General features: G+C 43.5%; 1 protein-coding gene across 4 annotated transcripts in view; it reads left to right on the forward strand.

The window, feature by feature from the left end:
• nav3 (neuron navigator 3) overlaps positions 1-22,375 on the forward strand; it is a 181,751-nt gene that overhangs the window by 108,517 nt on the left and 50,859 nt on the right. For all 4 annotated transcript variants that reach the window (XM_062382744.1, XM_062382745.1, XM_062382746.1 and 1 more), the window contains 4 exons: positions 118-233; positions 10,094-10,202; positions 17,971-18,378; positions 20,117-20,236. In XM_062382744.1, the coding sequence (XP_062238728.1) occupies positions 118-233; positions 10,094-10,202; positions 17,971-18,378; positions 20,117-20,236 (753 nt within the window). The remainder of the gene's footprint in view (positions 1-117; positions 234-10,093; positions 10,203-17,970; positions 18,379-20,116; positions 20,237-22,375) is intronic.

Raw genomic sequence — 22,375 nt, forward strand, 5'->3', positions numbered from 1 at the left:
TCAAGACTTGCATTGCTTTGTTTGACAATGAAAAACTAACTCCAGTGAGTGCATCGGCTGAGTTGCTGCAGCCTGTCTTGATAACTGCTGTGCATCATTCGTTCTTTGTGCCCCCAGGACCTTCTCAGAAAATGACTGTACCATGATGGCCCCGGCCGACCCCTGCCTCAGCCCCACCAAGGGAGAACTGGTCTACAGCAAGACAGCCAAACAGTGCCTGGAGGAGATATCAGGTACATTCAACAGTCCACACACATGATGGGGGCTCTGCATTGTTAATATTTCTCTGAGGGGGCGTGTGAGAGTGCATAGGCTTCCATGCATTTATGTTTGTCTCTTAGAATGCAGGAATTTAGCTCAGGTCAGCTTGATTTAGCAGCTTTCATGCTAACATGTAGCCAAAGTGCTTCAAATTGCAGCGTTACAACAGAACACAAAAAAGCAACATTAGATAGTGCAATAAGAATTAGGAATACAATTAACACAAAGGATTAAAGTGATAAAGTTAGCATAAGATATATATATAAAAATATAAAAGCAGTGATGGATCGTAGTAAATTGACTGGAACATAAAATGAAAGAATATAACCTTCCTCTGCTGTGCACTATCTATATTTATTTAATATTGACCTCGCTGCCGCTGCAGTGCTGCTCCACATGTGAGAGAAATTCTATAGACAATGCAGTTTCCTACTTGATGGTTGGCACAGAGAACCGATGTGGTGCTGCCGGTGCGAGAGCCTGTTCCTGGTTTGCGTTGGCCATATATTGCTGCTTTGAGATCTGTTTGTGTTTACTGGGGGATCTCTGTTCCGTGCTGGTCGCATGCAGAGAAAAGAAAAGGTCAGTGCTGACAGGCAGGCATATGGAGCATCTGTGGCTCTGTGTTTACATCTCCGCGAGCTGCCATCATCAGTTACATCCCCTTTTTGTGTATTCATGTAATCCTATTCAACTATTACTGTCATAACATAAACATGGAGGGAAAGAGCTGGTTCAATTCGTATCTTAAGTTTGTTTGAAAAGAGGGAAGACTGCAAATGCGTTCATTAGTCTTTAATTACACACAGTGGACATCTGCACGACTGAGCTGCTCAAGCTTAGAGGTCAAGAGTTTCTAACCACAAACTGAGACTCACGACAACGAGCTGGACGAGAGCTTTAGCCAGGCAGTACACATCAAAACACAAAAAGCTGGCAGGGAAAATTCCTATTGTTTCGATCAGATTTTGCCAGTTGAGGATGTAGACTTCTGTGTCACAGTTTCATGCATCCTGCTTTATGATATCGATCTTTGTTTTGCTTAAAATTCTATGATCAAAATTGCTTTCTTTGATTAAAGTGCTGATTATTTTCCCCAGATGTTTATTTACTTAATGCAGATTTTCAAAATTCTCCTCATGATTTTTAATATTTCAGCAGAATATGTCACATGGATGGCATTGTTGATATCTTAATATGGAAAGAACTCCCTCCCTCTATCCTCCGAGTAAAAGAAGAAACAGAGGTCAAACAGACATAAAGCACGCTCAATGAAAAATAAGATGTCAAGCTCAAAGTGAATCCAGACAGACTTTGTCTACAAAGCTCAGCGAGCACAAACAACAGCCTGTGATTACAGGTTTTGGGGATGTCAGGTCGGCCGAGACATTCCCGGCATTTTGCTCTGGTCGTGGCTTTTCCGAAACCCATCATTTGAAGGACAAAATTAAACTGCGCCGCTGAAGATTCCCTTTGTTTGGGGTCCATTTCAAACACTTGCTTTTGGTTGTCACACGTTTCATGGTCGTCTCTCATCCTCTGTTTTTTCCGACTCCCTTTCCGAAGAGAAGTAAATCCGACGCCACAAATACCACATGACAAGCCTGCTTATTTTATGTATACGGGCTGAACCAATGTCAGTTGTGACAAACCCTAAAGATCAAAACAGCACGAGCATATAAAGTCTTTATTTACATTAAGCTTTAAGCTTTTGTGTAATTATTTGTAAAACAAGTTGAGCCTCTGATGTAATTATCTTCATTTTTCTCTATTTATATGTTAATTTGGATTGATAATAGAGCGAAGATTAATGATGAACTTGGAGCCTCAGACTATTATGTAGATAAGTCGCTCTCAGTGTAATCACCTTGATTCTGGCTTCTGAGGCTTCCAGTGGTTTCTACCTTGTGGTAACCAGGATTTAGCTGTGACTAAAATGAAGACAGCTGTGACTAATGGCGACAGGGCTAATAACGCTTGCACTGATTGATGGGAGTTTGTCGGTTGTGGTCTCACTGTTGATCCATGATAAGCTGCGGGCTCGCTGCTTTCACCTCTCAAGATAGCATTTAATTAAGTCGGGGGCGGCCAGCGGGGCACTGCAGGGGCTGCAATCTTACAGGTGCACTGTCCAAACAACTCACTGTCACACTGCGAGCGAGAGAAATGGAGGGATGCTGAAAGAGAGGGTGAAAGACAGTGAGAGGGAGGGTTAGGGAACTGAAGAAAAAGTGAGAGAATGAGAGAGATTGGGAGACCGAGAGGGTGATAAACACAGGGAGGGAGGGCTGAGAGAAAGAGAGAGAGAAAGACAGAGGGAGTACTGCAGGCTGCATGCTGGAATGAACAGGCAGACGGAGAGCTATACGAGCCCGTACGCCGGCTTCACCACCCGTTCATTCTGCGCTGTGAGGAGAGTGGAGCTCTCAGAGTCAGTGGGGAGGCAGGGGAAATGTGGCAGAGAGGTGGTAATTAAAGGAGACAGAAGGTGGGGGGAGAGCGATAAGAGTGAATGAAAAGAAACTGTCGTTTAATAGGGGAACAGATAAAGAGAGTGTGAGCACAGACGGCAGAAGCAGAGAGGGAGAGTGAGCTGGTGAGGGACGGGAGATGTAGCGGCTCGTTCATCCACGCCCCTGACCGTGGTGAGGCAAGAGGAAGAATCCAAGAAGACCGAGAGACAGCATGAGAACTAGAGGAGTGGAAGGGAGAAGTGTTTCTCTCCGGCTCCTTGTCTGACCAGGAGTATGGGCTTCCTCAAGGATGGATCTGGATTCTACCTACATGCCTGAGAGGGAGGGTTTCTCTCTGCTCTTCGCCCTGTGCTCTCTTTCCCTCCAGCCCTGCGAAGACTGGACCTCAGTCAGGTGGTGTCAGACGCGGCGACACATCTCTCTGCCTCCCCCGTCCACCGTTGCCTCCTTCACTCCATCCTCTCTCTCAGTGACAGTGCGGCCAAGATGTGAAACGGAAAGCCACGCACAGGTAGATCCACTCGCATGTGCAGTTTCAGTCACCGAGCCACCGGAGGTAAAGAGGTAAGTTGAGAGAGGGAAGGGGAGCAGTGAGCAGAGATGAAGAGAGGAGCAGAGTTCTCGGTGTATCAGGGGGGCAGCCCGGCTCGGCGGCCTGCCCAGCCTCTCCCCGACAACCTCAACCTGCGGATCAAGCAGCGCTCACTCACGAATCTGACCCTGCTCAGCGACGGCGAGCAGCGGGTGTACGCCTTTGAGCTCGACGATCCACCTTCTCATGTTTCCCAACCTCAGAACTCTTCAGTGTATTCAAGTTCCAAGCAGAGGGCAGGGGGCAGCCTGCAGGGGAGCCCTAGGAAGGAGGTTGTCACAAGAGGCGGAGGTGTACGGGGAACCAGGACTCGATCCCTGTCGCTCTCCCTCACTAAGGTGCTTTCCAAGTCTGAGCATTCCCTTATCCCTGTCCCTTGGCGGAGCACAGCTGCAGGCGGGCGGCCACAGCGGGCATCATACAGCGGCCATTCAAGGACTGAGCTCCAGCGGAAGTCCAGGGAGGAAGCAGGAACAGATGAGGAGGGCAGCAGCGGGCGTTCAGACGAGGAGCCAGGAGCAGGCAGGGGTGGTGGGAAGAAGGGAGACAGGGAGAAGGATGGGGGCTACTGGGCAGAAGAGGAGGTTTCAGGGGGAGGTCCTCGTGAGGGAACGGCTCAGCTGGATAAGGAGGTGATCCTCACCATGCTGGGTGACCTGGAGAAGGTGCTGCACAAACAACCCCGCCCACGTAAGTCCATATGGTCTCAGCCATCTCCAGGAAATAAAAGTAGCATGTATAGTGTAGACAGAAATCATTTGGTTGTTTTTATTACAACATTTTAGAGTTGTGACAACAGCACAAAGTGGAGACTTTTGACGGGAACAAAAATAACTTATGTTCATATTATGTAACAAAGTTTTGTTAGACAAAATGCTAATGAGCAGAATATGAGAATGTCATGGCAGAAAAACCCTTAAATAAGCTGGTTATTTTCTTAATCCTCGTGATGGGGAAGCCTAGTCCTCAGAACACTATTAGCATTTTAAGAGCCTATTTTAGAAAACTACACGAGCTGGGTTGTGCTGTATGAGTACACACAACCTCCCTTGCGCAAGTCATTCACACACACACAAATGTAAATTCTTCATTCATGTACACAGACTGAGAAAAATCTCTCATGCGCGTCCTTTCAGTTAATGAGGCACCCTGCTCACTGTGCAGCAATGTTAGGCGTTTTTGGGAATTTCCAGTGGCACACTGTGTCTAACCTATTCCCACTGGTACAACGCTTTGCTTGACAGTAGCTTTATAAACATCAATTTTACAGGGGCTCAACATGGCGTATGGTAAAAGTCAGATTTCCCGGTGCACGGTGCTCTATGTGCTTTTTGAATGAGCCCTGATGTACAAACCTGGCTTTGATGTCAGAGCAAAGGGACGTGGGAGGAGGAGCTTCGGTTGATAATGCCATTTTTTAAGTAACTGTGACAGCGGAGATGATTATTGTGACTCTACAGATTAAGCATATAGTAAAATGCACTGCATGGCAGCGTGAGCTCTGGCAATGACCAGATTGTTGCTGATTTCCTTTAAGCAGGTTGAGGCATGATGCAGCATAAAACCGAAATACCTTGAGATGTACTGTACATGATGGAAAATCAACACCACCTCCACTGAAAAGGAACAGCTTCTATTACTTGCACCTCCCTCACAGCCTGTGAATCACACAGCCAATGTGATCAATATAGCTTATTATTACACCTGTGTGTGTGTGTGTGTGTGTGTGTGAGTGTGAGTGTGTGCAGGTTATTTTTTATTTAGGGCATACAGTCCAGTGCAGTTACACATTTCTTCATCCTCTGTTCTTTTGCACATTCAATCTGGAAATAACAGATACTACATTAAAGTGCCGTGTCCCCACTTATTTGAGTAGGTTTATGTCAATATTTAAAGAACTCTGTTTAAATTATAGTCTGCAGAACACATAGCAACCAAATTGCAAGGGCTCGAATTTAGAATTTCCCAGTCGGCTGTTTGTCATCTTGACATTAGTTCACGTGCAAACGATCTCACACAAGGCACCGGGTTGTTTAAGAGTCAAGAGCTGCCATTTAGATTATAGTGGAGTTGACTTTTGTCCGTGACAAGTTGAGAGGTGACGATGCAAGTGAAAAAGATAGAAACGAGGCACACAAAAGTGAAAGTCTAGGAATATCAGAGATTGGTGTTAAAGAAAAATCAGCCAGAGGAAAACATGTCCTGTGGATAACTGAGAATCATTTCATGAAGAAAACTCCCTTCATGACTGCACAGCAAGTTGACAGGGCTCTTTAGATTGTAGTAGGGCATTTTTCCTTGTCATCAATCAAAAGAAGACCTTATGACCAAATCCACCCAAACCCTTGAGGATTTACCAAAGGCACATTCAGTGTAGCTGGAAGCATTAGTTGACAAAAACAAACAAAGAGTTGAGGGGCACTGTTGATGAAGTACATTTTGGAAAAGAAAATAGTGGAGACTTGAAAACAGCTAATGAACGAAAGCCACCACCTCTTCTTTCAAACATGGCATCAGTTCAGTTATGACTAAGTTATGTAAGGCTGCCAGCAGAGCTCCGTCAGATCAATCAAAACTCAATGGACAACATTTCATTTAACCAACGATCCTTAACGGTAAAGAGGTATCCTCGACTGGTCAAGTCGATTACTGATCTCTGATTGAGCTGCATTCCACTTGCTTAAGACCAGACTTACATCTTACAGAAGTTACATGTTTTTGGCCTGGACCTTTATGATCTATTCACAGTCGAGAATCCATTTCAGTCTTTAAAAAGTCCATTCATCCTCTCGAAGTCGGCTTCCTAAGGATCCATTTGCTGCCGCTGCAGTCTGGGCTCGTAGCCTCGGGAAGTATCTGCCCCATTAATACGTATTAACAAGCTTTCTGGGTGCTGCAACTCCTGTTAGGAAACACATTTAGCATAAGGGTCTTAAAATTCTATGAGCGGATGCAGTGACTGACACCCAAAGCTTCATCAAGGCTGATCTGCGGCAAAATGCTACAACCAGTAAACAGTTGTCTTTTTGTTTTTGGGTCTGTGTGCATGTTTGGGTTGTAATGCGTTTGCGTGTATTATGATTTGAAGGTGGGATGGTTCCCTAATAGTGTTGCGCTGGAGCAAGGGGCATCATTATGTGCTAGAATGCATTATTGAAAGAAAGGGGGAGAGAGTGAACCAGAAATGAAGTGTGTGTGTAAATGTGTCAGTCCCAAACTGCAGTGATTTGCATTATGTTGTGTCAACTCTTATCTCGAGCAGCATTTGTTCGACAGCTGTGGTTTTGTGGTGTCCTTTTATGGCTGTTTAGTCAAATTTTAAATTGAAAACATCTTTGTGAGGATATTTCAGTTTAGAATTAGGTTTAGGTTAGGATAGGGGAAGTGCAGCATTCTTCCCTCTGTTCACTCTCTCCTCCTGGTCCCAGGGGCCATAACAGGGACGACCATGCCTCCTATAGTGCAATGTAGTCCACCCAGCATCCTCAAAAACAGTAATCATTGGCTTTATTTATTTATTAATTTATGTTTGTTTGTTTTGTTTGTTTTTTTTGTCTGTTGCTAATTGTTTAAACTAAAAATTAAATTGTATACTTAAGTCTTTCAATTAACTTCAATGGAAATTAAATCAAGTTAGATTTTGTTTGTAAATAAAATTCAAACCTGATTAAAATTGAATCAGCAAATCCCATAAACATGTGCCTAGGGGCAATGTTTTGATCCCTGTGGATCTTTTTCAGGAAAGGCATACCGAAACAAAGTTGGCTGTGCAGTCTGAGCAGGTTGTGATGTGTGTTGTGTGTGTGTGTGTGTTTCTGTGTTTCTGTGTGTGACTTGTCTTCTCTTGTGCCCTTTTCAAACCCCCACACTGGCCTGTTTGGCTGCTTCACGTCCTCACTGGGCCAAGAGCTGGAGAGCAGCTTGGATCCTAATGAATGCTGCGTGACTCTTCACCTCTCTGTAATGTTTGTAGAAGCAGCAGCTAAGCACACATGTGTTTAACTAGCCACTACATTAGGATATGAGGGGCAGGGATTCTCCTCAAGGGGGATGAGCTGCTAAATTACTTAAAGGTAATGTTTCTCTGAATGAATAGTAGATTTCTAATGCAAAGAATCAAACTGTGTGAATGTGTTTGTGTGTAATGTGGGTTTGCCGGTGAGGTGCAAATTCATCCCAGTTATCCTACAGTGCAGGGGGACCTATGCTTCACAGCAGTGGACTGCTCACATATTCACACACAAGAGGATCATGAACAAACGCGCTCGAGGCTGTCTCTCAACATCGCACGACGTGTCCACTCATGAGGGAGACCAGATCCACATCCATGACTGAAGCCAGGTCCTCCTCGTGTCACTTGATAATGGGATTTTAATTGGATCTTCCTTGAAGGGGCCCTGCGGAGTGGAGGAGCGGAGCAGAGAAGACGCGAGAAAAAGGAAGATGAACTGAAAAAGAGTAAATACAATAACTGGAGCTATGAATTTTGGGGTCCAGAAATCCAGTTTTCATTAAATTCATGAGCTGCATCTTCCTTCACTAAGGAGCTGCGAGAAAGGGTGTCGACAGCGAATTATTCGGGGCTTCAAAGGGGAGTTTTTGTGTCTCATGACTGTTCCACAAGTTCTGTCCTGACATGAAGTTCAGGGGCACAGAAGTTTCTCCGCATTGGCTGTGAATGAATGTTTGTCATCATGATTGCATGTCAGCCTTGGTCTAGTGAGTGAAGCATCATCGATTTCTAATTAGTGCCCATAAAGTGGACCTCTGATACGGTGTTAGAAGCTAACAGCACGTGTGACCACCTCAGCCTCACACAACCTCCAGGGTGTTTGCTCTGCACGGACAAAGAACGACCTCAATTATGCCAGAATGCTCAGTTCCCTGCGCGGTCATGACACTGTGCTCCAGTATAATTGAGGTCAGGTCTTGACTTAATTTTTAGCAAGATTCTTCAAACACCAATATTGTATTTTTCAGATTTTTGTTAGTCCTGAGGTCTACAGATAACTTGACTGAGACAGTTTAAATGCATACTGAGCCTTAAATTCAGTTGCAGGGTAAAAACCTGGTCCTCTTTGTAACAGTTGGACTTTGATGTGCGTTTTTACAGCTTAGTCACTGGAGTTATTTAAAAATTCAACGATCCCAGACCTCTTTCAGTTGTGTAGTGAATGATCTTGTGGTTAACATGATCACATGTAATATATATATTTTAATAAGTATAGTGAATTATAAAGGTCAAAGGACACCCATGTCCATTAAAAGTCTGACTTATTCAGGAGATAAATTCAATGTCAGTGTCCCTTATGGCAGTTTTCTGCACATCGCTGTACCTGGTAAACCAAGAGACTCTAACAAAATGCATTGTCACACAGCATACAGCAAAACAAGAAGACTACAGTCAGCTACATAGCACAAGCGTCATGGCAATTCTGTTCAAATCAGATCGTTTTTTTTATAGTGTTTTGAAAAACAGGAACTGTAGAAATGCCTAAGAGAGAAAGTAGAGCCGCTTCCTGCAGAATGTCAGTATTTGTTCAAATAAAAATAAAGTATGTGTTGGTTTCTTTTGCTCGAAAGTGTATCCATGTTCAACTCTGAAAGTGGATTTTTCAGACATATTTATACTGTAGTTATCCAGGGGAACTGCCTAAGCTTCTCTGCTTGTCTCCCATTTCAACCTGCTTCCTATTCCTGCATATAAACACCTGAACCAGTATTCCTCTCCTGGCACTGAGCTGTGCCACAGGAGTCGCTCCGGGCCTTTTTAAACCTCCAACCTGCTACTGCTCTCCCATTTCCCCCAGTCACTGTAATCACCATAGTATTTCTGCTCCGAGCACTGAAATCAGCGCACAGGTGACAGAACACAGCTTCTCGTGCTTATCACACCATCACAATGTATCGCACCACATCGTTCATCTCCACAGTTGAGAAGGTTTTCCTCCGAGAGCACCTCAAAACTGGAAAGGAGTGCGACCTGCATCCAGTCCGTGTCTCGTTCCACTTTTTAATTACCCGTTCCCCCGTATCCGAGCGCGACGAGCCCACAGAGAGGCTTAATTGGAGCAGAGAGGCAGATACTTTGTTGTGTGCCCACAGCTCACAGTCGTGAAATGTTGCCCACCCTGTGCTTATTAGCAGCACTCCTTCAGAGCAGTCCTAATGCCTCAGAAAAACAAGTCCCCATGTCTTCAAACGGGGAACTGTGAGGGACATAAAGCATATGAAGTGCTTTCATAGCTGTGTGCTGCTGCGGGGTGAGACAGACGATGGTGGACAGAAGTGGCAGCGATTTCCGTCGTGGCTGACAGAGAAACACAGGAGCTCTGACAAGAGTTTGCCTTTGAAGGCAAAACTGTGTTCGGAGCAAACCGATAGAGTGCGTGGTGTCATGGCACGACATTTCTGCATCGGCCCTGAAGGAGAAATGTCAATACTGTGTCAAATAATATCCAGATTTCAGAATAAAAGAACTGCATGTTGTGCAGCCTGACGAGATGATTTATTGTATTTCATCTAGATTCTCTAAATTAGGTTTAGGGATGTGCAGCCATGCTGGCGGTCATCGTGATTGGTCATTGTTCTGTTCTCCCTACGCAGACATTCACTGACATCCCATGAAACTCTGTATGTCAGATGTCCCCATCACTTCTACATTTGCGTGTTTGTGCATGTGTAGCTTTCGTGAAGAATGGGCAAGCGCTTTGTGTGTATGCAGCTCCAAACGTCTAAGTACATCATATGAATTATGTGTCTCCAGGAGAGGACCCTGAGGCAAGACGCATGAGGACGGTGAAGAACATTGCAGACCTGCGGCAGAACCTGGAAGAAACCATGTCCAGTCTACGGGGGACACAGATTACCCACAGGTAGGTACACAGATTGTGCTGCCCTTTGCTTTCTCATAAACCGGCAGCCCCCCCCCAAATAATTGAATTCCATCCTTGCATTAATAAAAACACATATCAAATGAACACATAGTGTACTCTGGGCATGAGCTTTTTCATGGGAAGTGTCAGAAATCACTATCATAGCTTGTCTTTTGAGCATGTAGGCATGTGTACAACAGCTGCTGGAATAGAAATCAAGGTCAGCATCACTTGTAATTCATTATCCATGTTGATTAGGTTGTTTGTTTTCCTCTGGAAAAAGGTCGGGTGACAGGAGTATAACGAATCAGGGTAGATACTGAGTGTCATCCCTGTTAAGATGCAATAATGATGCAAACTTGGGCGCCTGTGTCATTGTTTGCAAGTTGTTTTCTAAAATAGAGTTTCCACAAATGCCTTCAAAACTTAAAATGCATCACATTATTTACGTTGTTACCTGCTTCCACATTGGATTTTCTATCCAGCTAATTTTAACCTTCTACATTTAATTAAGACAACAGTCAAATAGCCTCATTTACGGTGCTCACCTTCTGATGTGATTTTTCATAATTATTTTATATCAATGTGAGATTAATATTTAGTGAGTTCAGCCGACCGCATTTTGTAGTAGCGGTCGGCTTCAAAGCGTCGACCCCCCACCTGGCTTTCTGCATGACTTCTTGCACTTTCAATTATAAACCGATTTATAGATCAGTCAAATGCAAAGAAAATGGAGCCTGCTGTCAGTGGTGATTTCATAAAAGCCACAGTTTAAGCTATTACAGCTAACTGACAGCTCTGTGTGACGTAGGATATGACACATCAATATCTTTTTTTTCAACCATTCAAAGCGCTTAACAGTACAAGTCGTATTCAACTATTTATGCAAACATTCGAACAGCTCCAGTCTTATAATTCTCTTAAGGTTTGTTAATAATAATAATAATAATAATGATAATAATAATAACTTGAATGTGTTTTATGTAATATAAAATAAATATAATTGTGTTATTTATTGCGCCTTTCAAGAGGTCCAAGGTCGCTGTACATGTGTCACTAGGGACATAAAGGAAAAAGAAAAGAAAAGAATTCCACACATAAAAGAACAGAAATCAATTGAGCACTACTGACGGCATTCACTGAGACCAAAGGCCTGGTTGAATAGGTGGTAATTACCCCTGTTACATTATTAATGTAATCTGTGTAGATAGGAATATGAAAAATTGGTTTAGCAGCGTCATAAAAAGATAGATCCTTTGACCCTCAGCAAGAACAATCAAATATGTATTAGGGCCCGGCTGATTTGTAGGTTGGCCAATAATAACGTATATATGAGCCTTTCACAGTTTTGGTAACTGAAATTTATGTTGGCTGATTTGCTGATATAAACACTTCTGTTATTTATTTTACAGAATAGATAAAGCAGATAACATGTGTATTGCCAACTACAGCAACATTTAGCATCAAGAGCTGAAGTCTATTCAGACTTTCTTTCAACTGGTGTTTTTACATATGTCGTGGTGAGAAACAGAGACATGTTCAACTTCAGAAACATGTCACTGCTGACAAAAGAGAAACTTCAGAAGACCACCCACACATGTCACGACTGACACTGAAAATAACCAAAGAGAAGGCAGCAGAAGAAAAGAGCTTCCTTTGTGCTCACAGTTGTGTGTCAGCAAATTATCCAAGTCAGTCTCCTTGTGCATCTATTGTCCTTGGTAAATATAATGATTTTCAGAGATTTAAAAATCTGTGACTCACCCTACAGGGTTTATCACACTGATCCAACCGGGAGATACAGCATTTCTCCCAGTATTAATGCTTCTCCCTCTATCACCATCTTCTCCTCCACCTACTCTGGATTTAATTAAAAACAGGCATCACCCTCCTCAGCAGCTGGCACACATGTAATGACATTCAGGAGCTGATGGACAACCAGCACCTAAAAAGACTGTCCCATTTGTGAGCCATGGGCAACAAGGCGTCTCATAACGCACAGTGCAGAGACTCAGGCGAAGACCAAAATGATAACCGTTGGTTTATGTCAGCTCCGCGGGAAACGGTTCCCTGCTCATCCCTCTGCTTCCCTCCTCAGTCTATTATTTTTGTCTGTTTTGCCCCATGTGCAGAGGAAGATGGTGGCCAGGCTGCCGACAGCCATGACAGATGGTATCTGTGTGTGTGCGCGTGTGTTTGTTTTCTAATTCTTTCATTCCACAGAGGGGTTGCAGGCAAGCATGATCAATACAGTGCCATTGTCTTACCAATAAATGTAATCTAATGGGAGCCACACAGAGGTGGGGTGTGAGGGGTTTGATTGGTCTGAAGACGCAATTCTCATTCTCATGCATCAGATAAATTGCCACGAGCCCCGGCACAAGCATCGTACACGGTGTCTGTGTTTGATTTGGAGACGCAATAGGCACTAAGATGCAAGCATCAGTGAAATAATGTCTGGATTACTGCATTGTTTTCTACCATTACATTAAATGGAAGAAAAGAGAAGTCGGCTGCTGAGTGTGAGCCACCGTCTGTCCCCACTCTCTACGTGTTTATATTCTGAATGTGACAATAGCTTCTGAGTATGCATGCCAATTCTGTCCATGACCAAAGCCTGGCCAGTCCGTCCTAATCTCTACCCTGAATAAGAAATGGCTGTAATCACCGTGACGCTTTGAAGCACCTTAAGTAATTAATCACTGTTATGCTCGAGCAGACATGACTTTCATATTCATCATTCTGTCTCTCGCTCTCTCCACCTTCTGTGGGATCCCGCCTTTGTATCATGGCCTTTACAACTTGGTGTTGAGGTGTCTAATCAAAATATATAAATGTCACATTGTTTTATTTTTGTGGCCTTTTTTTCGTTTTTTTAATATTAGCATTGGATTTTGTCCCTATTTCAGCAGGTGAAGCCACACACTTTAACTCAATGGATAGAATGATAAATTAGTTATAATTTATTAAACAAGTAAGTAAGTAAGTGTACTTATTAGTTATTATTCTCTATTTTTAAAGTATAAGTGCTGTCCCCAGCTGCAGCTATCTTTCTGAAACTTTAATTGAGCCACTGCTGCACAAAGTGCTGTTGAAGCTCAACTCAGAACCTCAAACTGCAGAATCAAATGTTGTGGCTGTTTTTTGTGAACGTGCCACTGTGATCGACAACATTTCTTACGTTGATGAGTCCCAACCACAGTGGCTACAGAGCATTGGTCGCCTTTTTTATCTGTAATCAATATTGAAGATGGCCACAGGAAGCCTCAAATCAGGGATGTTATAATTCATGGTGAGTGGCGTCTACCCCCCCTACAAACACACACACCAAAAAACCGGAATACAGTAAAGACAGATGTTTGGCGCATCTGTCTTATAATTGCATTGCAGCACAAAAAAAAACTCCATCTGTCCATAAAGCAAATAAAATCCTGAACACAACATCTAAATATTTTTTATTAAATTTAGATATCATTTGAAATAGTGTAGGTTTTTACATTTTAGGTGCCTTGAGATAAACAGTTTTGAAAATATCACAAATTAGTTGATTACATTGTAGTTGTCATGATTTGTGTTCTTATAAACTGCAATATTAGTTTTAAGTTTCTGCTCCATAGAGACCGCAAACATTCTTGTGTCTGTTCGGATTAAGACTGAGTGAAAATCCAACCAGTCCCCAGTAAGGTGTGTCTCGCCTGGAAGCTAATGGCAGCTAATGTTACCGGAAGTTATTGACCGAGTCCAAAAAGCCCCTGTTCCAATAATATCTGTGGTTAAGCTCCAGTTTCAGAGGCCCTGTCTGACCTTGCCACTTTGACACAGCAGCCATCGTGGCAACTCATTTCACTTCCACCATGTTCATCAGGGAAACAGATGTGTAGGGTCCTCCACAGACAGTCTGTACTGAATAAGAAAGCTGATTTAATTCCCATCTACTGTTTTCTTTCCATCCTAGTCATGAAAATTCATACTGATTGGCATAGGAAGGAAAAGGAAGCAGGTCCATATGTAGAGAAATGCTTTGATCACCAAGGTCAAACCCGGCACAGCAAACAGAAGAAGGGAAATCTCCCCCTGCTCCCGGCTCCCTGTCTACGCAGCCCAGACAGATCCATGTCTAGTCCCAGGGGGGATTCAGCAAATGCCGGGTGACATTTAAACATAATTGCTTCACCCGGTTGTATTTGTTTATTTCTGTGTTTACATTTGGAGCACAGAGACAACAGTGGCTGATAAATTATTCATTGGTTTGCAATTTAGGAGATCGCCATTGGTCCTGTTTGTGTGCATGTTTTTTTTTTTTTCTTCTGTACATTTAGCTGATACTTAAATACCAAGAGATTTGCAATGATTGCAGAAACATAGTAGAAGTCCAAAACGACGGTAATGATGGGTCGAACCCAGAAACACTTTCAATGCACTTGTGAAAGAAGCTACATGATGCAGCCCCAGGAAGCTAATATGAGGCACTCCCTTACAAGATCTTTATTCCATAGCCTTGTTTCTTATTTGCTACGAAGACGCTGCAGGAACTCTTTGCATTTCCACAACAGGGACCAGGGCCTCAATAGAGCTTTGGCTATTTTTTGGGTGGTAAGGGAGTAGTACTTCATGGAAGCTCTAAACATACCTGATTTGTTCTCTTGTATGATGGAAGATGGTTGTGCTAGGGATGTGGCGGGACCTGTCTCGGGGTCCAGATTGAGGATGGGTGCTGTGATGGTGGTGAGCAGTTGCTCTGGATGGCTCTTCCTCTTTCTTTTAATATCTGTCTGCCTGTTTGTATTGTATGAGGGATTGTGGACACTGCTGGGTCTTATGACTTCTAATAAACTCTCAGCTTATTGTAAAGAATGCACTCGAGTTCCTACCAGCTCCATACGAGGGCTGGGGGTGACTTGGGCAGCTCCAGTTTATTCTGAAGGCGAGGCAAACAGTGAAACTGAGAATCCTGTTTGTGTCTTGCGCTGTAATAAAACTCTGATCCGTGGCCACTGACTGTATCAATTTCACTATTACCATGTAGCTCCAAAAATAATTAATTAACTGCTTTTGTGAGTACTGTGGCAAATACACTGTACATGACATTTGCGGAGCTGGCTTCTGAAGTCACGCTGCAGCGTCGGGTCTTAACAAGATCATTGAACTAACCTCCACAAGAAACGCATGTTCAAGTCTCAGGCCTCATTAGCAGCTGCGAGAGAAAGTTCCTGCGTATTTATATCGAGCAATGCTCAGCAATAAGCAACTCCCCGCTGTCAACGTGGATTCTTCTCCTGCTGAGCTCTTGGCTTAACACGAGATAGTCGCCCTCTGTTAGGACTTATTTTGGGTTTGATTCTGCTTTTCACCAGATAGTCTCTTTTCACCAGAAATGTGGCATTCATTTTGAAAACCAGTAATATAGATTACCAATGATTTAATGGTAGTATAGGATTTAAGTCTAATACTAGTTTGTTTGTATTGTAATATGTTGAAGATACCCAATTATTTTATTGACAATTGTGTCTTTTAAATCTTTTAAATTGTGTGGCAGGTGTGCACCTTTCTCACCACTACCTCTCCTCAACTCTGCCATATCCTTTTTGCGCACACTTAACGTGACTGCAACACACAGACATATGCACACAAATTCATATTTCAGTTTATCTGTCTCATTTCTCTCTCTCTCTCTGCCGCCTGGAGATAAAGATAAGCTGATTTAGCAGACTACATTGTGTACGAATGGTTAAATGATTTTGATTTCTATACCGTAGCAAATTGATTTCTGCATTTCCATATTCGCCTGCGATCGCTCGCCAGATAAGCGGTTTCATTTGGCTTCGCCGCATTCTAGCATGGCATTGCGTGTGTCATTGGGTTTCTGTGTGTGTCTGTGTGTGAGTGTGGGTTGATTTGAGGAGGTGGTGATCGAGATGTGGCGTGAATATTGCTGGCATTAGTGACCCTCTCATGTTGGCACTTGGCATTACAGTGAGTGAGGTCTTCTGTCCTTTTTCACATGCACACACACACACACGTACACACATCCCCATGCCCACTCTCACACCTTTCTCACTTTTATGTGTGAGACACGGATTTCAGATGTCATGTGCTTTTGTCACCTCATGGAGGAAGGCCAGTGTAGGCAGGCATCCACACATAAAGAGGCGTCTCCTCCCACTTATCCAGCTGCTGTCCTCTGCTTCAACTGCATCATCTGCTACACTCACTTTAAACCTGTATGGTTTCATGTATATTTTAAACCAATCAGAATCATTCAAATGTAAAACAGCAGTTGTACTGTATTGCCTTATCACTCGCAGGTGCGTGCTGACACAAAGTGTGTCTTCAATTAAAATGAATATGCTGATAACACAACAGTTTAGTGTACCATACAAACATCATATCCCTATATTGTGAATAGTGTTAGAATCTGTACCAGCAGGCACATCTGAAGCCATAATCCTATTTACACTTCCGCTATACGTGACAGTCCTGTTTCCATGGTGATTTATAATATATGTAATGCAACACACCATTATTTTGTTTACTCAGGGATATTTGTGACTAGGCTGCAAATCCAAAGCTTATACTCAGGGAAAAACCAAGGGTCTGGTTTTATATCAGGTCTGCTCTCTCTCTCTCTCATCATGTGACTGCAGTGCACTCTTCTTCCCAGCAGAGAGAGCTCCAGTTAGGTACCACGGCTGCCGTGATGTATTAAGTTGCAGTGGCTTGGTGGGTGAGTGCTCTGCAGCACTTAGGAACTGATCCCATCGTTTGGGTTTCGCTTCGTTTTTTGCCCAAAATCAAAATAATCTGGCAAGGATCTTTTTGGTCATGTGCTTCAAAAGCTGAAGTTGACATTTTCAGATTGTTCTCTAGAGGAAGAAAAATAAACGACTGGATTTGGCTGTTGCGGGGCTAATGAAGAATAGTCAGGATAGTGAGTCAGTCCTCTTTGTCTCCCTCCCTCAGGTTTCATTCCTTGTCTTGGCTGCTTTCTTTGCTGGTTTGTTCCCAGCGTGCACCCACTATCCCACGTCTTATCTCCCCCCACATACATTTCTATTCATTGTATGACTACAGATCGAGAAAGAAAAATCACTTGTCTACTTGTTTTCAAAAAGGCTGAGCAGGACAGTGACTCATTTATTTCCTGATATGCAGGAGGAAAATGCGCCTCATTCCGATTTGTATTTCCTGTGACATTTGAAAAGTTTGTGTGAAATGCACTTGTTAGTCGTATGAAAACAACTTCCTCTCTTCTACTCTCTGTTTGTGATGTACCATGATGGTCTGACATATGTTCTCATGGGGGCTTTTCACTTTCTACTCCCCTTTCAACATAACACGCTGAAAGGAAGAGCCTTGTGGGAAGGTCACTCTCACACTCACATACACAAACACACACACACACACACACACACACACACACACACACACACACACACACACACACACAAAGTAATGTTAGAAGAACAAGCTTGTGATTTGAAGGGAGTGGCAGCTCTCCTCTGAAAATATGCGTGAGCTTTTCACCTGAATGACTTGCCCTTCACACAGGAGTGCACTTGATATGATGGCAGCTGTGATGGCTTCAGACTTGTGCTTCTGGTCTATTGGAGCCACTTTACAAAAGGGGTTCTTCACAGAGCCTTTAAGAGAGGTTTGCAATTGTCAGAAAACACCATGCTGATGATAAATGATAGAATAATTAGAAGAAATAAATAATATTCTACATATAATTCCATTATTCTTTCTTTCTACCATTCTCTCTCCACAGTACACTAGAAACAACCTTCGACACCACGGTAACCACTGAGGTCAATGGGCGAAGTCTCCCAGCCCTCACTACCCGCTCCTCCCCCATGGCCTGGCGACTGGGGCAAACCCAGACCCCTCGTCTCCAGGCAGGCGAAGCTCCCTCAATGCCCAGCAGCTATGCTGCGCCCAGGGCCAGCTCGACAGGGGCTGGCACCACCACAGGGCGCTACAGTGGGCACTCGGACGCCACCAGGTTTGTGTACAGTGCCCCCCTGAGGCGAGCAGCAGCGGCAGGGTCGAGGGGGGCTGAGCAGGGGGAGAAGGGAGAAGGAGGGCTGGAGAGAGGGAAGCAGATGGAGGTGGCAGGGTACATGAGTGATGGGGACATCCTAGGGAAGAACGGCCGGATGGATGAGATCACCAGCGGGTAGGATAAGCATGTTAGCCTCCACTGACACACTGACTAATTCCAAGTTTCTGCTTTAATAGTGCTATTAACAAAGCTTATTGATAAGCCTACCCTATAAGTAAATTACAGGTATAGTCACATATATAACTAAACTTATTTCATAAATGAGAAATCAGCGTTACTTAGGTGTTTATAACCTGAAAATATAGGCAGCTTTACAATGTGAACTGAGGATAACAAACTTTTAGTCTAACAAAATAATTAATATCAAGTATTAAAACATACTAAATCATTTACTATTCACCTTATATCAATCAATCAGCATTTTGGAAAATAATAACTTAAAAATATCTACAGTCAGCAGACAGGGAAACAGCTAGCCTGGCTTTCTCAAAAGGTAAAACAGACCTGAGTTTGCACAGCAACCTGATGGCAACGCTTCAGGGAGTCACTGCTCTCAGCCCTGAAATCATCTGGTACATAACCCCTAGCAAACCTAAGTTTTTAGTTTTCATATATACTGTATATAACAGATTTAACAGTGAGAGCAGATTCTAAAGTAGTGCTTTGAGTATTGGTGCGAAGGCATTTGTTTGATACTTTAACCATGAACCATTTATCACTTGACGTCACTCGTGCTTGTTGCTATGGTGTGAAGCAGCATTGGATTTGTAATTGTGACTTGTGCATGTAACACTGTGGCAATGTGCCTTTGTAAACTAGAAATATGTACTTGACGTACATTTTACAACCTGCTCATGCTGATGAAATGTCTCAAGGCCACTGCATGAATGGGTATTAACTCAGCACCTTTGCTTTGATGTCTAAAGCAGAAGACGTCAGCTTTAATACACAATAGATCGGCCTTCTCATACTTCTTAAAAAACGCCACCTTTAAAACACCATTTGTCTTTTGAAGCATCGTGAATATAAGTGACACATTTCTGTTCACGGTTAGCTGTGTATTCACACAGTTGCCAAGGTCTCAACACATTTTTTCACTCTCTGTGGATCAATACAAATAGCCTGCTGACATCCACCAAGGCTATCATTGGCTTGTCATGCCTGGAGAAGAAAGGTTCAAGTAATAGATTACATGAATGAGGGAAGATAAATCAGTGTCCTCCACAAAACGTCGTGACAACACAAGTGTGGGCATCTGACCTTCATTCTCTCAATAGCAATAAATGCCGTGAGCAAGTGGTGGGTGTGCTGTAAAAGCAGTTCATCTGGCACACACAGAAACACACACTTGGCATCCATGCTCTCAAGATTTCCCAAAAGGGAGTAATTGGGGATGATGCAAGTGGCAGTTAGGCGAGGAGTGATGGAGCTCAGCATCTATAGGGTTAAAGATGTGTCAGAAGAGAAAATGTAGCAACACATCAGGAGGGAAAGGTGATTAGCTGAATTATTAGCTCAATTAGCTCAACACTAATGATCCCCATGTCCTATCAGCCGTGTCTGATAGCTGTCTGGCAGTTGCCTCTAATCCCACCACTTGCTCACTGCCATGTACGCATCCAAAGAAACATACATTCACTTAATCATGCACCCATTTGTTATACATTTCTAAACAGAATTCATTAGTCAGATTACTCATTGATCAAACTAGGCTGTATCGTATCTCTTGTCAAGCCAAATTAATTTGTTGCTTTTCATTATAAAGAAATTGGAAAAAATCTAAAGTAAGTAAACTTTTAGTGTCAAACTAAGCTCAGGCATCTACCCCCTCTAATTGGTTCTCCTCTCACAGATACCTCACAGACGGCGGCCTCCATCTGTATGCGAGGAACACGGGCCGGGGCTCAGACGTGGCTTCTTCGAGAGAAACATCCCAGAGAGGAAGCAAAGAGATGCAGGGAGACATAGACAGGTAAGGATGGAGTCTGTCAATCACACGGCGCCGCTCGCTCTGCTGACGTGCGTTTGATGCCTGTTTGGACCGCACCCACGTCTGTTTAGGTTTTCCAAGGACACGTCAAATGAATGAAAGCGCATTGTTGAATATCCACATTTGCATACGCTGTCTGCGTTTTGCATTTCAGTTTTCCTCTTTTGGCGTTTAGCTGATGTTCCTCTCCAGAGAAGCCTGCGATGGCTTCAACAGTACAAGCCTCAGTAACTTCGCCGGTTGCCAATCACTTTTAGCTACAGCCAGGTGTGCGTTGCGAGGGTAAATCCACCCGACTGGTCTTTGCGGCCGGTGATGCGTGAGCCTGAGAAAAGCAGTGAAGAGAATGGAAGAAAGGTTTTAAACTGAACAAGAAGAAACTGCAGGCAAATCCTCTAAGAGCCAATTGCATAGAAATGATGTAAAGCCTGCTGAAGCATTCATCTCTGTGACAGCTACCTAACCAGCAACTTGGCGTGCAAACGGGCAGAAGTAATCAGAACAAACTGGTTCAAGGAATTATTTAGATCTAAACATATGTTGCTTCTTTTTTTTTTAAATGAACTAGATGAAAGCTGTGTGGTTTTGCTTTGTTTAAAGCGCTACTTTGCACCTGCACATAGAGAATTGTATGAATATCTATATCACTTTATTGATACTAGTTCAGTGCCCTGCTTGGAACTGACTGTTTGCTTGGTCTGACTGATCCTGGTTGCAGATTTAAGTTGGCACAAATAGCTGTTTAAGCTGTTAGCTGCTTAATTCAACACTGCACTTCCTTGGGCCCTACACAATATAGATACCTAGCGTTAAGTCAATAAGATGAATTGTTTTGGAGATATGTGTTCCACAGACAGATGTAACAAAAGACAGACAGAGATTTCTAGAACAGCAGGAGGATAGTGTTGGAGAAGAAATTGATACATGCAAAATATAGACTTGTTATATAGTTAGATAAGACAGAAAGGAATAAAAGGGGAAACCTTTTGGGCAGCAGCAGATGATATGGTGCAAACACACGGTCTTATTTGCTCATCGTCACATCGAGTAGGAGAAGCAAAGCCTAAAGCAGAAAGTCCTAAATAAGTTGATGTCCTACAGAGGTGATAGTCAGGCCACCTCACTGCCGCAGGGTCATCCAAGACGTGATATTGATTTGAAGCTGTCAAGCGAAGATTGCAATGGCAGGCCTTCAGAAAGGCCTCTGGGAACCAACTGATGCATTGACATTTCCCAGTGTCGCAACTTCAACTTCTGCCAGGATTTTAATGAGTTGCAGTGTTAAGAGGAGTGGGAGGTCTGAAACGCAATCAGATATGGCTCTCAACAATTACTTAGCTTTTCTTATAGCGCCTTTAAATAAATACACTCTAAGTCAAGATGACATAACTCTAAAAAATGAAGTTTGGTTTCCTCAGTAATTTTGGTTAGACTTTCAGATTGCTGTGTGATTGCCTCAGTCAGTTTCAAGAAAAGCTTAATGGGATAAATGTGCATGGGGTTACGTAAGGCACATTTAGATGGAGGGAAGTACGACTTGCAGATGTGCTTGCTTGTATCTGTGTCTTTGCCACTTGTTTCACACAGTGCAGACAATCCTGCTGCCTCTGGGTGACGTGCTCTCAAAAGCACGTTTGTCACAACAGTCAGTCAAGCCAGTCCGATCATATCTGTGTTCCGTCGAGCGCCAAAACACATTGGGGCTGACCGGAGGTTGAGAATATGCGATTAACCTGCCCCCCCCCCCCCCCCCCCCCCCCCCCCCCCCCCCCCCCCCCCGTCTGTCTCAGACTGATCTGCCTGTCAGACTTTGACACCTCAGGCAAGGGAAAGTTCGGATAAGAATAAATATGAACCCTGTGAACTGTCTCTTCCATTTGCCAAGTCTCATGCTTGTGTTGTATCTCAGCATTTAAATATGTTTTGCTCAAAATTTCTCTCACCTTGACTTGACATAAATAAAAAATAAAGCAGTTTCCTCAGCTAAGGTCGGTGTTAGTGCTCTGGGCCCTAGGGGGTATGAGGAAATATTGATGCCTGCTTCCCCTTAAGATGCCTGCAGGCAACACACTCCCTGTAGGATCAGGATTTGTACTCGGGAACCCTGTTTCCTTCCTGCTT

The sequence above is a fragment of the Platichthys flesus genome, chromosome 23 (genome assembly GCF_949316205.1).
Source record: "Platichthys flesus chromosome 23, fPlaFle2.1, whole genome shotgun sequence".
NCBI lineage: Eukaryota > Metazoa > Chordata > Actinopteri > Pleuronectiformes > Pleuronectidae > Platichthys > Platichthys flesus.